Raw genomic sequence first — 16,802 nt, 5'->3', positions numbered from 1 at the left:
ACTCCTTCATTTTCCAAATGCCAAAATGGTTGCTGGCCAAAGTACTGTGCATATATGTTAGGGTGAAAACCTTAAACATGAATAGTCTTCCTGTTAATTGGAGATATATACAAATACATAGTGATTTAAAATACCTTTTTTGTGGATCACAACCCTCCACCACCCTTATTGCTTATTGCTTTAATGAATCTCTCTCTGTACACTACCATTCAAAATCTTGGGATTTTTAAATGTTTTTGAAAAAAGTTTGCTCACCAAGGTTGCATTTATTTGATAACAAATACAGTAAAAACAGTAATATTTTTGCAATAACTGTTTTCTATTTTAATGTTTTAAAATGTAATTTATTCCTGTGATGGCAAAGCTCAATTTTCCAGAGTCATTACTCCAGTCCTCAGTGTCACATGATCCTTCAGAAATCATTCTAATATGCGGATTTGATACTTAAGATCAGTTTCTTCATATTATCAATGTTAAAAAAACATTACTTAATATTTTCGTGGAAATCATGATATATATATTTTTTTTACAATTCTTTAATGAACAGAAAGTTCAAAAGAACTGCATTTTGTCTTTAGTGTCACTTTGGATAAATGTAATGCATCCTTGCTGAATAAAAGGATTAATCTTACTGACCCCAAACTTTTGAACGTTAGTAAAGTACCATAGGCTCCATTGACATGTAGGTCCACCTGTGTGTGCACCTGTGGAGACTCGGTTGACATGCATGTTATCAGGAGGAGATTCAGGCCACAGCTGGTGTACTGTCTGATTTAAGACCCTTCAGACAGAGCTAGAGTTTACAAGCTCCACTGAAGGAGGCTTTAAAGAGCTCGTCTGTGACCATTAATGCATGTACATTCCAAATGCATGATCTCTGATACTAGGTGTAGACAGACCCGCAGGTGAAGAACATGACCTTTCAGCTGTGGCTCTGCTCCGCCGTATGTGGGTTCAAGACCCAATCAGAACTCTTCAGCTTGTGTGATGGACCCTGCGCCCTTTCACAGGACAAGTGGAAAAAGTGTGTGTGTGTGCTTGTTTTGTTGTGTAAGGGTCAAGTTTCTGAAAATTTCAATTCATTTTACATTAATCTTTTATTTCACATCTCTTTTATTAAATTCTATTCTATTCTATTCTATTCTATTCTATTCTAATGTTTTGTTCTGTCATTCAAAACTGGGACAAATAATGTATTTAGGGTTAAGTATCTGAAATGAATTATATAGTCTATGGTCTGCTGTACAATTTTTGAGTTTGTTCTTATTCACTGTTTAACCATGTTTATGCTCATCTAAACATTTTTAGTTTCCGTAAATTTCGATCAACTTAAGGTGATGATACACAGGGCAACTTTTTGAGCAATGTTGCTGGGCAATGTTGTCGTCAATGGGCAACCAAATGAGACACAGGGCCCACGACCAATCTAAATTATTTATTGCCCAGCAACATTGCTCAAAAAGTTGCCCTGTGTATCATCACCTTTACAGTGTAAGATTTTGTCGCTTTCCATTGTCAATTGCGCTCATTCCTGTTGCGTGTTTTCAATCTGCCCACAAGTCTGATGACGAGAGAAACAACCCTCTCCAATGTTTTGAATTTGGACTGCAGTACCAATTTCAACCGCTAGTTGTCAATATTACATACTGCACCTTTAAACTGAATAATGGCTACAGGTGTTTGTGAGGGTTAAAGCCCGTTCACACCAACCACTGTCAAGTAACCAAGTTTTGATAAATCAAATCAAGTTTTGATAATCATTCTAATTCTAGGAGAATAGTGAAGTCCATACCACCATTATTACAATAACGACACAGAGGAATGATACAGAGGGTTATGTTCTGATTGATTTTGTCCAGATGATGAATAATAAAGTTTCATTAAAGAGCTTGAGCATTTAAAGCAGACTGCAGAGTGCACTTACAATAGGTTATCGCCCATTGGTGTGGACACTATAGTTATTGTTGTAGTTATTGTTTTGGCTGTGAACTGGCCTTTAGTAGTAGTAGGGTTTGCTAAAGTAAATATTGCTTCTATGAAAGGTCCTTACCAATACAGCTTCAAATGTCTCTGTGTGTGCATTAATTTAAAATATTGAATAAAATGAGGGAGGGCTGGTACTCCATAAATTCATCCATTCAGCACTTTGTCAGAATGCACAAATACAATTACATGTAATCACATCCAAATCCCTCTCCTCCTTTCATCCCTTCCCTCTCTCCCTCCTCTCATTCCATCACTCTGTGGTCCCCAGCTGCTTGTCTCTCCATCACGGGCTCGGCCGCAAATTAACAGCCCGCGTGTTCTGTTACGACGCCACTGATATCATTACGCCTGCACGCCTGTCAGAGAGATAGATGGAGGAGAGGGAGAGGGAGAGGGAGAGAGGGGTGTAGTGAGGAGGTGGAGGGTCAGACGAGTGTGACAGGAATATAAAGAACCGAGGATCTACCTTTCATGGCCTTCCTTTTTTCTTTTTCTTTTTTATATTAGTTTCTCTTTATTTAAAGTCAGGATGTTCACCTGATACATTGACCCCCCATAATCAGACACTTAATGGGATAATTCACCCTAAAATGGAAATTCCCTCAGAAGTACCCTCAGAATCCAGATTTTCAAATAGTTGTATCACGACCAAATATTGTTATATCCTAACAAACCATACATCAATGGAAAGCTTTTTTTTTTTTCAGATTATGTATAAATATCAATTTAAAAAAAAAGTACCCATGTGACTGGTTTTGTGGTCCAGGGTCACATATATAAAAATTTAGTATAGTTGCATGCATTTTAATCTATGAATTAAACATTTATATATTTACATTTTACTTTATGGTGCTAACATTGATAAGCCATTAAAGTATCAATATATAAGTGTCATATCTGTACATTTTCATTTTAATTCAACTCAATTTTAATGTGGGAGGAACAATGAAACATTTAACTTTAGTTTATTAAAGTTTATTTTCTTTAGTGTTTTTGATCAAAACTATTGTTATGCCTTTATAATAAAGAACGAACAAATTTGCAAGGGCAGTGAGATTTCTGCCCTGCGGACTGTCATGTTATGAATCAGACTTTAAAAACCTGCGTTCGGAGTGACAGGGAGTGAAGATAGGCTCACCTGGATCAATGGTAACACACTTCGGAGAGGCTTTAAATGAAAATATGAAAGGTGAGAAAAGTGTCCATTGAAGCGTGAAGAGAGATAATGAATGTGGGATTCTCACAGTGCAGGGGGACATGAATGTGATGGGATTTAGAGTCCAGAAACAGTCATTTCAACAAGAAAGGACAGCTGGAAAAACTTAATGGTCAATGATCTGTTTAATATGGATGTTTTGAAATTCTTCATCAAGTCTGTGTGCACTATCCTTTACATAGCATTTGTTGGGCCATTTCAAAAGTATGATTAATGTGAACTTAATCAGATGTAGGGCACAAAGAGGTCTTATTTAGCACACTGCTCTGTATTTCATCGTGAAAGTATTTGTAGAGACACAGGGCCCTATTTTAACGATCTGAAACGCAAGTGTCAAAGCACAAGTAACTTTGTGGGCGGGTCTTGGCGCTGTTGCTATTTTCCCGGCGGGATAAATGACTCTTGCGCCCGGCGCAAATCTAAAAGGGGTTGGTCTGAAGTAGCTTCATTATTCATAGGTGTGGTTTGGGCGTAACGTGAAATAAACCAATCAGAGCGTCATCTCACATTCCCTTTAAGAGCAGGCGCGCTTGTTCTAAAGCGGATTCCTATTATAACGGCGGATTTGCCAGGCGCGCGCCAGGAGCGGTTCACAGCCAAGGAGAGCAACGCTCTCGTCAGGGACGTTTGGGATGGAGAAACCCACCCAAATTAACTTCGGTTAAACAGGCGTATGATAATTTGGGTAAATGTGTAAGCTAGATGTATGCTTTTATAATAAATTGTCTATCTATCTATCTATCTATCTATCTATCTATCTATCTATCTATCTATCTATCTATCTATCTATCTATCTATCTATCTATCTATCTATCTATCTATCTATCTATCTATCTATCTATCTATCTATCTATCTATCTATCTATCTATCGTAATAATGTATGATTTGCAAAAATGAAAACTCCTGCTTCTGTGTAGATGAGAGAATAAAAGTGTATGCGCGTTGTGCACACGCTACATTGATTATGGCCAAGCATGCGCCCTTAAAATAGCATATGAATAACATGCGCAACGCGCCACTGACTTAAACTATTTTTTCCTGGTTAGTGGCGCAATTGTTTTCTAAACCTGCAAAATAGCATGAAGGAACGTTTGCGCCGGAACACGCCTCCTTTTTTGCGCTGAACTGCCCAGGGAGCGCAAGTTCATTCCCTAGTTTAGCGACGTGCTTCTGTGGAGGGAAAAGCGCGCTTTGCGCGGGTGCAAAATAGGAATGATACATGCGTCGGTGTACAAAGTCAATTGGGCTGGGTGCAAGATAGGGCCCATAATCCCATTGGTGCAATCTAGGGAAGATCTCTGAACACACATATAAAAAGTAGGAATAGAAATTGTATAGGATTTAGGAAGATTAATTTTGACCGTGTTAGGGTTCATCGTTATTAATTGTGTGTGTGTGTACAGGTTTAATATACTTTGTAAAACCTTTGTAAAAAAAAAAAAAAAAAGGATAGTAAAACCTGAGATCCCCTGAGAAACCTGAGTAAAATAATATAAATTAATAATAATAATAATATAGTATAATTATAATATAATAATATAAAAATAATATAATATAAATATGGGTATTGTGAATGAAATTCAGATGTACAACATCCGCCATGTTGTTACTGTCACGTGACCTGTCAGTTGTGTCGCTTTATTGCCATTCATAAATCCTCTCCCGTGGCCTCATGGGACAGTAAAGTGTCCATTGGATGCAAACTTCAGAATGCTGACAGAAGGAGTAGGCCATCGGGAAACTTTCCGCATACTGTTTTTCAAATATTATGTATATGGACATACTTTTCTTTTGGTGTGCTGTTTTTCATATGCTATATACAGTAGTTGGGAAGTGTTTAATTTCTGATGCAGAGTATCATTCATTCTGTACTTTAACATTCTCTCTTGGGTAATGTGTGATTGATTGATGTGATGGGTGATTGTGAGCTTATGATATCACTGGGTTACATAAAATTCATACTTATCGACTGAACATTTTTACATGCAAGTACGTGTGTGTGTGTGTGTGTGTGTGTGTGTGTGTGTGTGTGTGTGTGTGTGTGTGTGTGTGTGTGTGTGTGTGTGTGTGGAAAAACTTGTTCATATTTCATTGCCTCTCATTGTGTTGGTACACAAACTACACATCTGACTGTTGTCTATTGACTAAGGATGGAATTTTACCTATGTTTCAACTGTGTCTTTGGTGATTTTATGTGGGGAATAAATAACTTTAGCTAGATTAATGAATGGTTCTGGTGTTTTTTTCCCCCCATTTATTTATTATTATTAGTATTTTTTTTTTTTTAAATTGCAGAAAGACTATATCCACATTTTTGGAGCTTGCACCCAAATAGAGAAAAAATGCATTTAAGGCTGCACTGCTATAATTGATTTGTGACATTGCACTCTTAATAGTGCCTCATCCAGTCAGATTTATAATGCATTACTGTTTTGAGATGTTTTGTCTTTTAATTTTATTATAGTTCTTTTAATTTTAGTATAATTGAGATATTATAGTTTTTAAAATACTTTGAATCAGTTTTTGTTTTTATATTTTCTGATTTCATTTTAGTTAAAGTTTTAGCAATTTTAATGTTTATTTTTTCATTTTTTCTTCTTTAAAATGTCTATATAATTTATTTATTTAATTTTAGTGCATTAGGTTAAACTGAATTAAAATGAGGAATGTTGTCTTGGCAACTAGCTGAAATAAAGTAAGTTTATTTTAATTTTTTTCAGTTATATTTATTTTATGAAGAAAAAAAAAACTGAAAAAAACTGGTCATTACATTTTAGTAGAAAGACTGAAATTGTATTTTCTTATAAAACATACTCAATTAATCCTACATTTTCATTTAATTTGGTTTATTTGTTATGAATAATCTTATCTTTTGGGTGCATCCATCAAATTCCCCCAAATAAGGAAATAATCAAATGAGATGAAGTGCCTTAAAATAAACAGCATGATTATATAATTTACTTGACTTATTATTATGAGTACATGGTTATGCGATTTATTGTAATTAAATATAATTGCATCTATTAATGTACAACACACATAATATAAATATATATTAATTTGATATATAGCCTACTGTAATATAAAAATATTTGTAATGTTAAATATTGGTCATATTGCACTGTCTTCCTACTTGAACTAACTGTCTATCCTAACTGAACTAAGGCCTGATCCTGGCTTAGTCTAAACCCTGTCTGTGAAACCAGGCCAATGTTTTGTTTTGTTTTGTTTTTTATTAGGAGTGTGGACCTTGAGCTTTCCAAAGTTGAATCGCTGCTCTAATGTTCTTGTGTGTGTGTGTGTGTGTTTCCAGATTATTTCTTGGAGCTGTTGAATCGTTCTGAAGCATCACTCCAGACGTCCTTCCAGAGTGGGTTTGGACCTCTCTTCTCCCAAATGACAAAGGTGTTTCAGGATCTGTACTCAGACCTCCGGCGCTACTATCGAGGGGCCAACCTCAATCTCGAGGAGGCTCTGAATGAATTCTGGGCCCGTCTGCTGGAAAGACTCTTTAAAGCTTTAAACCCTCAGTACAGTATTGGAGAGGAGTATCTGGAGTGTGTAGCCAAGCAGTCAGAAACGCTGAAGCCCTTTGGAGACACTCCCAGAGAGCTCAAGACCAAAGTCACACGCACGGTTATTGCAGCCAGAACATTCGCGCAGGGTCTGGTGATCAGCGGCGAAGCGGTCCGGAAGGTTTCACAGGTAGGGAACTTTCACTCTCTGTGTCTTCAAATAACCTTTCCACCATAATCTAATGTTTTGTCCCATCCACCTTGATATAGAGACATTTTGCCTGTCACTTGGCTGCTTTTTCCATCACTTTGCACTGAGTAGCCCAGTTTATATCATGATGTCTCATCGGTCCACTTCACACACCATATACCCTGCCGGTCAAAGGGTTTAAATTATTATTATTATTTTTTTAAAGAAGTCTCTTTTGCTCAACAAGGCTGCATTTATTTGATTAAAAAAATACAGTAAAAACAGTTCAGAGTGTGAAACACTGTATTATTACAATTTAAAATAACTGTTTTTTTATTTGAATATGTAATTTATTCCTGTGTTGCAACGCTGAATTTTCAGCATCATTACTCCAGTCTTCAGTGTCACATGATCCTTCAGAAATCAATCTAATATGATGATTTGCTGCCCAAGAAACATGTCTTATCATCATCAATGTTGAAAACAGTTGTTCTGCTTAGTATTTTAATGGAAACTGTGATAAAGACCCCTCGTCTTTACTGTGACTTTTGATTAGTTTTATGTGCCCTTGCTGAAAAAAAAAAAAAAACTTTAAAAATGTTATAGGTCCCAAACTTTTGAACGGGAGTGTAGCTATATATTAAAGGGATGGCAAACGATCCCTTTTATATACAGCTACGCTCCCGTTCAAAATTTATTTTATTTTTATTTTATTTATACCCTCACATGATTCCCATATGTGGTTATTTCTTTGGAGCACAAAATTAGAAATTACAGAAGAATCACCACACATCTCTTGCAATAAAACAAGCTTATAGTGAATGTCAACACTAAAAGTACCATATCATAAAAGTGATCCTATAACTTGTGCACTATATTAACAGCATGCAGGTTTGAAACAGCATGGGGCTGAGTACATAATTTAGCATTCTGGTGTGAACTATTCCTTTAAACATCAAATATGTTGGGACTTGCTCTGATTTCACGAAGGACAGACAAATATCTTGATACTGGAAACTTGTTGTTTCGCGCCTGGTTATAGATTTCAGAAAGATTTCCTTCTCAGTATTCATTGTGTTCGTATTTTATACCTGTGGCAATGCACAAACCCAATACCACTAGAACCGAGACACAAACAGACACATGTTGAAGCATTGGTGGAAATCGCGTAGGATCAATGCATCAGGAAAACAAGACAAAATGAATATCCCTGAGGCTGTGGCAATCAATGTACATACAAACACACCCACACACACACACAGACACACTGCAACAAAAGTATTGCATCCATCCAATTGATGTAGACATTAGATAGAGAGATGCTCTCAACTTTAGCCTTTAAAGGTTCATCCAAACTTTACTTCGTTCCTTGTAAGGACTATTTATTGTTGTTTGAAATCCTTGGAGGCAAAACCCCATTTCCTTAGCCAATAAAAGTGCCTGTATATTCTGACACGTTAAAGTCTAAAATGTACCGCAGACATAGCACATGACCCTATTATTGCAACCAACCTGATTCTCATTCATTGATATCACCAGTTGGAGAGGAAACGGCAAGCTACTTATATTTAGTAGTTCAACAACAGTTGGCGATTATTATTATTTTGAACTATCTCAGATACAGTATATGACTGAAGGTTATAGACCTATAGACAGATTCATATATTTTTTTTGATCCATATTTATATGAGGATCAGCATTTGAACACATTTATTAATAACAATTATTTGTAAAACTACAAAACATAATTGTCTTATATATTATGCAATTAACAATTACCATCGCACACCTGCAGGTAATAGATAGGTGCGTAGGAGAGAAGACCAAAAAAAGTAAAAAATCTAAAAAACAAAAGGAAATCCCACACACTATCAAAGTGTCAAATAATATTTATTAGCAACGTTCAAGACTGAAACGTTGCTAATAAATATTTTTCTTATACTTTTTGCAAGTATTGATAGTGTGCGGGATTTCCTTTTGTTTTCTTGTATATTAAGCAAAATAATATCATATTTTATCAAAAGATGCAAATGTTTCATATAATAATAATAATTCAAATAAATAATTAATTAAATAATAATAATTATTATTTATTTGTATTACTTGTATTACATTGGACATTTAGTCATGAATAGCATCATTTGATAAAATATATTATTTTGTATATATTTACTTATTAGAACTAGGTATTGACACAAATTTCACAAAGTTCATTCATCAACTGAAAACAGACTAAAAGATTGATTCTTGGGATTTAAGAATCAATATTGGTTCATCACAATGAGAATCAATTAAAATCAATATTTTTAACCAAGCCCTACTATTTATTATTGCAATATGCTGTATGTACATAATACTATTTTATATCTTTATTATTGTAATAAATATTATTTAAAACAAATTATCACTTCAGAATGATGTAAGATGTCCATGTGTGGTCTCAAATGACTCAGAAAATCAAGTTTTTTTTAATGAAGTGAATCATTTTCTCAATGCTTTATAATGAGAGAGAATACGAATTTAGTGCGTTTGATTAGTGTTATTTAGCGAACAACAGTGATATAACGTTTTCTTACATTAGTTGTAGAAAAAGTATGTTTCTGTGAAAATATGATTGTGCAGAAATTGAATTCTAGGTAAGGCCTTCTCATTCTCTCAACCCTTGAAACTTCTATTAGCAAGAAATACTTCACCCAAAAATAAACAATCTTATCATCATTTACTCACTCTCGCGTCGTTCCAAACCGTGTTGAACCATGCAGCTTGTTCCCATAGGAAGTGATTCTGACAGTTTCACATAGTGTTAAAAACATGTTACATTATCACTGATAAAGGATAGAAAGATCATTGATTTATTTTTATTCCTGTTGTCCACTTTGGTTTATCTGTTGTTTACTTCTCATTCTTTTCCTCCGCTTTTCTTCTCCTCTTCTCAATTCTCTTCTCTCCTGAAATCTAAATGAGTAGTGAAGGGAACCTAACTCTGTGTCTGACCTCTTCAAAGTAAGTCAAGGTTGACAACACAGAGAAACTGCCAGCACTGCATATTGAAAAGGGCAGTGTGTGTGTGTGTGCATGTGTGTGTGTTTGTGTGCACGCTAAGGTGGGAAAAGGATTGGTTTGGCAGCTCAGTTCCAGTCTGTTTTGTCTGACCAATAGATGCTTTTTAACCCCAGCATGAGGGAAAAGAAAATCCCAGAATGCACTGCACATCACACACATATTCAATTACATTTTGCACTAGGTGACTAAATAATGTATTGTTAGCCACAATGCACAAGCGTTAATCCCATTGACTGGCGCTTACCTGTAACACTTCACGTTTTGATTGCAGCAAATCAGCAGCCTGTCAGACATTAGCACGTTGTATATAGGCCTATGTCACGAAAAAATTGAAGACCGGAAGTACATCTTTTAGTAGGGATACAGCTCTTCCGGTTAGCTTTTTACAATGGCGGAGTCCGATAGGTACCGCTGGACCAAATCTCTCCGCAGCCTGCCTGAAGTCACATATGACGATGTGGTTCGGATGGTAAATGAAAACTCTCAAGTGGAAAAGCGTGAAAGCTGAGGTATGGCTGTCTACGTCCTGACGCAGAGCAACACGGTGCACTACAACAACAGCGGCGGGCCGTTCGCCAGTTAGGTAAACGTTTCTATGGTAACAGCGAGTTGGACCAATCAGCAGACGTTGCTGCTACGCTTAGGATTGTGGGTAGTGTAGATCGCTGATAAAACATGTTTTTCTTATAAGAAGGTTGATTTCATACGAACTTATAGCTTCTACAGGAGCAAAAACCTTTGTTTCACAACCTCATAGCTCGTGGTCAGTATAGACATTATGGCTGATAATCTAAATCCTTATCGAGAAATACTGTTGACCGGAAGTTCTGAATCCCTACTCCGCGTTCCGGAAGCAGGAAGTGTGACATAGGCCTATTGTTATTAGAAGCAGGATTTGTTTCTATTGTTAGTAATTTTTTACAGAAACTTTAAATGACCAATAATGTCTCGAGCACCACCACCAGCCAAAAATTCTCGAATTCCTGTTTAATAAGCATTCATACATTTTCATTCATAGTTGCCATGGTTTAGTTCTACTAAAGTTCTGTCGTAATAATGCTTGATTGGCTGATGTTTCATTAAAAGTTTCGTTGTTATTCTTTCAAATTACATCACATATCTTTGTAAAAATATGTATCAAACCTGTGTGAAGAGAAGCTGATTGGGATGGGAATATGCGTGTGTCAAAAGTCTGACAAGTTCTAAAAATGTACTAGCCAATGGCCATTATTATATTAAAAAAAGACCTAATATTAGTTTGTGCCAAGTATTTTATGTTTCTTAGAGTTCTATGTTGTTAGCTTAGCAACATGCTAATGTCAAACTTGCACTTCCACTATTTGTGTGAAATGCAGTGTTGCTGCCTGTGTAGGATTTTCCAAATCTAGGCAGTTTCCATGCAGGCAGCGTACAGCAAGACTGCCAACTAAAGGTTTTGGAATAATATACTATTGTGTGCATGCGCCTTGAGCGTTCTACTTTTGCTTTGTTCTCTTCTGCTGAGGGTTTGGTTAAACATACTGTCTTATCTTTTGCTCTCTGTGTATCTTATCCAACTCAATCTGGAAGTGATTGTTTTGCAATAAGACTAGCGTCCCTATTTCTTTTATATTAGAAAGATGATCTCCAGTAGTGCCCTCTTTCCCTTATGCCTCCATGCCATTTCTGTTTAATAATGCGTCATTCTATTCTGTTATACTCATTCATAATTTTATCTTTCATTATGTGCGGCAATTCTCTTAATGGATTGTTCTGGCTTCAATAAAAGTTAAGCTCAGCATGTGTGGCATAACGTCGATTACCACAGAAATGAATTTAGACTCATCCCTCAGTTTTTCTTTTAAGCAATAATCGCAGTTATAATGACATACAATGGAAATAAACCAGGCCAACATTCCAAAGGCTTTAAACGGAGAAATGTGAAGCCCATGAATTATTCAGTAAAACCCTTATTAATTATTAACATCAATTATTAATTAGTCATCTAAATTGTGCTTTTTGGTGTTGGACTACTTTTATTAGGTGGATGAACGTTTGGTTACTGACATCATTTCTAGTGGGAGTTTGCTTCAAAGATATACATGAACTTTGACAGGACTGAAAACAGTACAGCAAAAACAAATTTTGTTGTGCTTTTGTAATTTTTGTTTTGTATTTATTAAATATTACTATTTAGGTTGAATTATTATTATTATTATTATTATTTTTTTTTTTTTTTTTTTTTTTTTAGTTATTTAGTTCCAGTTAGTAATTTTGGTGCTTCAACTTAAAGGTATTTCAGTTATTTGCCAAGGCAATATTTCAAATTTTGTGTTTGTGTTTTAATTGTGACTTTATATCTCGCATTTCAGAATTTTTTCTTGCAGTTGCGACTTTTTATCTCACAATTTTTACTTTTTTTGTCACAATTTTGAGTTTACATCTAGCAATTCTGACTTTTTTTTTCTCAGATATAAATTTGCAATTGCGAGAATTAAAGTCAGACTCGCAAAAATTTAAGTAAATATTAGCGACATATAAACTCTAATATAAACTTTATATTAGTTACTTTATTACTTTAAACTTTATTATAAAGTTTATATCCCATAATTCTGACTTCTTTTCTCATAATTGTGAGATATAAATTGAGTTATAAAGTCCAATTCTGAGGAAAATTCAACTCACAATTCAGACATTTTCTTGCAAGATGAAAAAAAGTCTGACTTGTGAGATAAAAAGTTGTATTTACCTTTTTTACTTTGTTATTCAGTGGCGGAAATAAGCTTCCATAGAATCCATATACTCACCAATACTGATTCTTCATGATATACGTAAATGTATCATGCAAAAGCAATAGTTTTTGGTCACCAAAGCCATTGTAGAAATGCTCTAAATTAGCAGCTGGCCATTTTTTATTTATTCAGTGAGCGAAAGTGTCCTAATGAGTTGCATTTAAGTAGTCATGTGATCTAAATATATCTGCCGCCATGAGGCGACCCACTCCATGTAGAATAAGACAGTTTGTGTTAGGCTGGATTCTGGATTCTTATTCTCATTATGAATGATTTAAAATATTTTTTCATTGTTCCAACACACAAACTTATAAATTGTTTGGGGTCATTCAGGTTGAATATACGAAGATGAAAGAAAAAGAAAGAGTTTTAGAGGAAAGAAAAAGTATTAGGGGAGTATTAGCCTGAAATGAAGGAAGGAAATGAAAGAATAAAAGAGCGATGAGCACAGCTGGTCTTTCCTTCTTTCCTCTTTAGTCATTCCTGTGTTTTATTCATTTTTATTAAGGACGGCATGTGCTCCCCGCGTCTTCAGAAGTAGTCCAGTCGCCGAACACAGGGAGGAACGCAGCCATATTTCTTTCTAATTACTTAAGAGAATGTCGTCTATAAAAAGAGCACATCTAAACCCCGACCACATACGCACATCCTTTATCAGACGTGCCATTTAAGAACACAAACACAAGTAGAGCCTTATAAAACAGACAAGAGATGGGAAAACATTAGCAAGAACTTTCAGCATACACTCTCAGAAAAAAGGTACAAAAGCTGTCACTGTGGCGGTACCTTTTCAAAAGGTACACATAAAGTGTATCAAAAGTGCATATTAGTCCCTCAAAGGTACATATTGGTACCAAAAGTGTACATATTAGTACCTAAATGGTACATATTAGTACCCTTTTGAAGGGTACTGTCCCAGCAACAGCTTTTGTACCTTTTTTTCTGAGAGTGTATGTTAATGAATTAATAAATCAAACAGAGGTGGAAACTCTTTATAGAAGACCAATTATGTTTTTTCATTTTCACTTTCTTTCGTGTGTAAAAGGTCTACAAAGTCACTCCGAAGGGAGATATTCTCTATATCAGTAAGCACTATTTCTGAACTCTCTGAAACACCTAGATTGTAGTCTTTCATTTTCATCAGTGAATGTGCAACACAAGATTCCTCATTTAAATAATTTGTTCAATAATGTACGCAAAAAAAAGTGGCGAGGCCTGGTTGAGTTGCGTTAGTAGTGTGTTGAAATCTGTGAAGCGGTTGACCAATCACATCACACTGGTCCAGCCGACCAATCAGAGCACATTGCGCTTTTCGGGAAGGAGGGTCTTCATAGAGACAGGAACTAAACAGAGTGTTACTGGCATACTGGGAAGAGAGGTGCTGCAAAATTGAAAAACATGTGAAAAATAATATGTTTTTTGAACATTCAAGCAAGAAAACCAATTCTAGTAGACCCTAAAAACAAAATCAAGACTTTATAAAATGGCATAATATATAGGTCTTCTTTAAAAATACAGTGGTACATAAAAATCCAATGTAAATGTGTTTTGGTGGTGATACCATATTCTTTGAAGTACGTTACAGTACAAAATAGTGAAATAGACCTTGGTACTAACCCTAATGTATTCTATGGTTTTATCATAGTCCATAGTTCTCCCACATTGTACATCTAAAAAACATGGCAGTACATGGTATTTTATTTTTTTTAAGTGTACATAACATTGCACTAGTAAAATGGGTTGTGATTGCCATTTTATGTTGATGTGAATTCCTGTAGCATTTGAATATGGTAATTAAACAGCAATATTTTGCATATATTATGTCCGTGGAATCGATTACACAGCTGTAGTTGAATAAATAGCATGAATCCTCTGAAAAACAGGGCTTTTGTGGGATAGGATGAGCCCAGGCGAAAAATCTAGAGCAGACAAACACAGTGGACCTCACAGGATCAGGCCTTCTGCTTTCAAACACAGATTCATCACAGCTGGGAATGTGGAAACAAGGCATCATGATTCAATTGTTTTGGCTTTAACGGTCCATTGAATGCAGAAAGCTATGTGAGAGAATGGCTCAATGTCAGTTGTGATGTGTGTGTTAACATTGCTAATTTCACTGCAAAAAACATGCACATTCATTTAACATCATTAAATAAGATCAATTGTATTTGAGAAATTGCATTAGATATTAATATTTCTTTTCAGAGAATACACCACTATTCAAAAGCTTGTGGTCAACACATTTTTTTTTCTTTTGGAAAGAAATGTATAGGCTACTTTTATTCAGCAAGCGCAAGTGCAAAAGTGACAGTAAAGACATTTATAATGTTACAAAAGATTTGTATTTGTATTTTCTTTTAAAAAATGATTTCTATTTATTTATTCATGTATCAACTTTCACAAAATATTAAGTAGCATAATTGTTTTCAACACTGATAACAATAAGAAATGTTTCTTGAGCATCAAATCAGCATATTAGAATGATTTCTGAAAGATCATGTGACACTGAAGACTAGAGTAATGATCCTGAAAAGATTTGCCATTAAAGGAATAAGTTACATTTTAAAATATATTCAAATGAAAAACAGTTATTTTAAATATTTCACAATATACAGTTTTTACTATATTTTTCATCAAATAAGGCAGCCTTGCTGAGCATTAGAGATTTCATGTATTAAAAATCTTACAGACCCCAATTTTTTTAACAGTATAGTGTATCTTAAATTGAGATTATCTTTTGTAAAACATTGGCTATTTCACATCATTAATGTCACTAATTTGTGTATTTGATTAGAGTATTGTAAAAACTGCAGAATCATAAATATTTCTTTATTGCATGTTACATTTTTCATACATTTCCTTCTATCTATGCTCCAGTTTAAAAACAACAACCAGATTTTCAGTGTGATCTCAGACTTTTGGACCCCACAAAATATATTCCCTGAAAACAAGTATTATTACCTTGCACAAGTTTTATTAACTAATATGTGCATCTCTGAATCTGTTCTTCTGCTTCATGTGGATTTTACTAATTTCCCCAAAGCAAAATATAACTATGGATTGTTCACAAAAAGGGCAATGAGAGCAATAAGCTCCGGCGATATTTTTAACCATAGCTCTCAAGAGAACAAGTTATCTTCTCTGAAATTGTCACCCAATGTTGTGAAATAGCTCAGTGGCACTCTAACTTTATCTGACTGGATTTTTGCTCTTTTAGATACTGATAAAGATTTTTTTTTTTTTTTTTTAACAGACAAGGTGATGATCTCAAGTATAAATTAAATGTGAAACCCATGTTAATGTTTAATGTGACAGATTTCACACAGCCTTTTCTTAATATCTTGACTGTAAAAAGGCACATTGCTAAGGGATCATTGTCTATTATATATACATGATATGTGAGATGCATTGAACTGATCAAAAGTGACATATAAGACTTTTACATTCTTACAAAAAAATAAAATAATAATAATTTCACTTGAGAAAGATAACTTTGTATCTCAGGAAACATTTGTTGCCCAATGGCATGCATGACCTCAGCTTGATTTAAAGGGTTTTTCCATGCAAACCGCATACTTCCTCAACCACTTTAGATAAACAGATATGACAGTAGCCCATATAAGCTTAATTGAGTCTAATTTAGTCTGGACTACTCTGAACTACTTTTGGTGAGGGAGGTTTGGTTCAACAATTTTTCATTTTCTGTCCAAGAAAAATGTTCCAAACATGTTTCAGTTGGTTTCTGTTTTGTTACTCCAAAGCTCTTGATCAGATTCACTGTGGTCTGTTTGGTATGTTTCCCTGACACATATTCCAGCAGTTCCTTCTAATTATCAGGAATCAGTGATACGTGTGTAATCTGCTCACTGGGGTGTCTGATTCAGAGCTGAAATTAATAACGTGAGGCGATAAGATGGGAACAGATAAAAGGATTACATTAGATACTGTTGCCGACATTAACCTCTAGCTATCGTAGCATTAGCTTAACTGCTAATTCTATTAAGCCCATTGTTTTGGGATTTTGGTGCCAAATCGATTCTAGCAAATGTGCCATGGAGTT

General features: G+C 35.0%; 1 protein-coding gene across 1 annotated transcript in view; it reads left to right on the top strand.

Annotated features, from left to right (window-relative positions):
* gpc1b (glypican 1b) overlaps nt 1-16,802 on the top strand; it is a 77,066-nt gene that overhangs the window by 49,443 nt on the left and 10,821 nt on the right. The window contains exon 3 of the mRNA XM_081375467.1: nt 6,517-6,908. Within this exon, the coding sequence (XP_081231593.1) occupies nt 6,517-6,908 (392 nt within the window). The remainder of the gene's footprint in view (nt 1-6,516; nt 6,909-16,802) is intronic.

This window comes from Scardinius erythrophthalmus (genome assembly GCF_964197995.2).
Source record: "Scardinius erythrophthalmus genome assembly, chromosome: 9".
NCBI lineage: Eukaryota > Metazoa > Chordata > Actinopteri > Cypriniformes > Leuciscidae > Scardinius > Scardinius erythrophthalmus.
The sequence above is the reverse complement of the archived record's forward strand: the minus strand, read 5'-3'. Positions and strand labels throughout refer to the sequence as shown.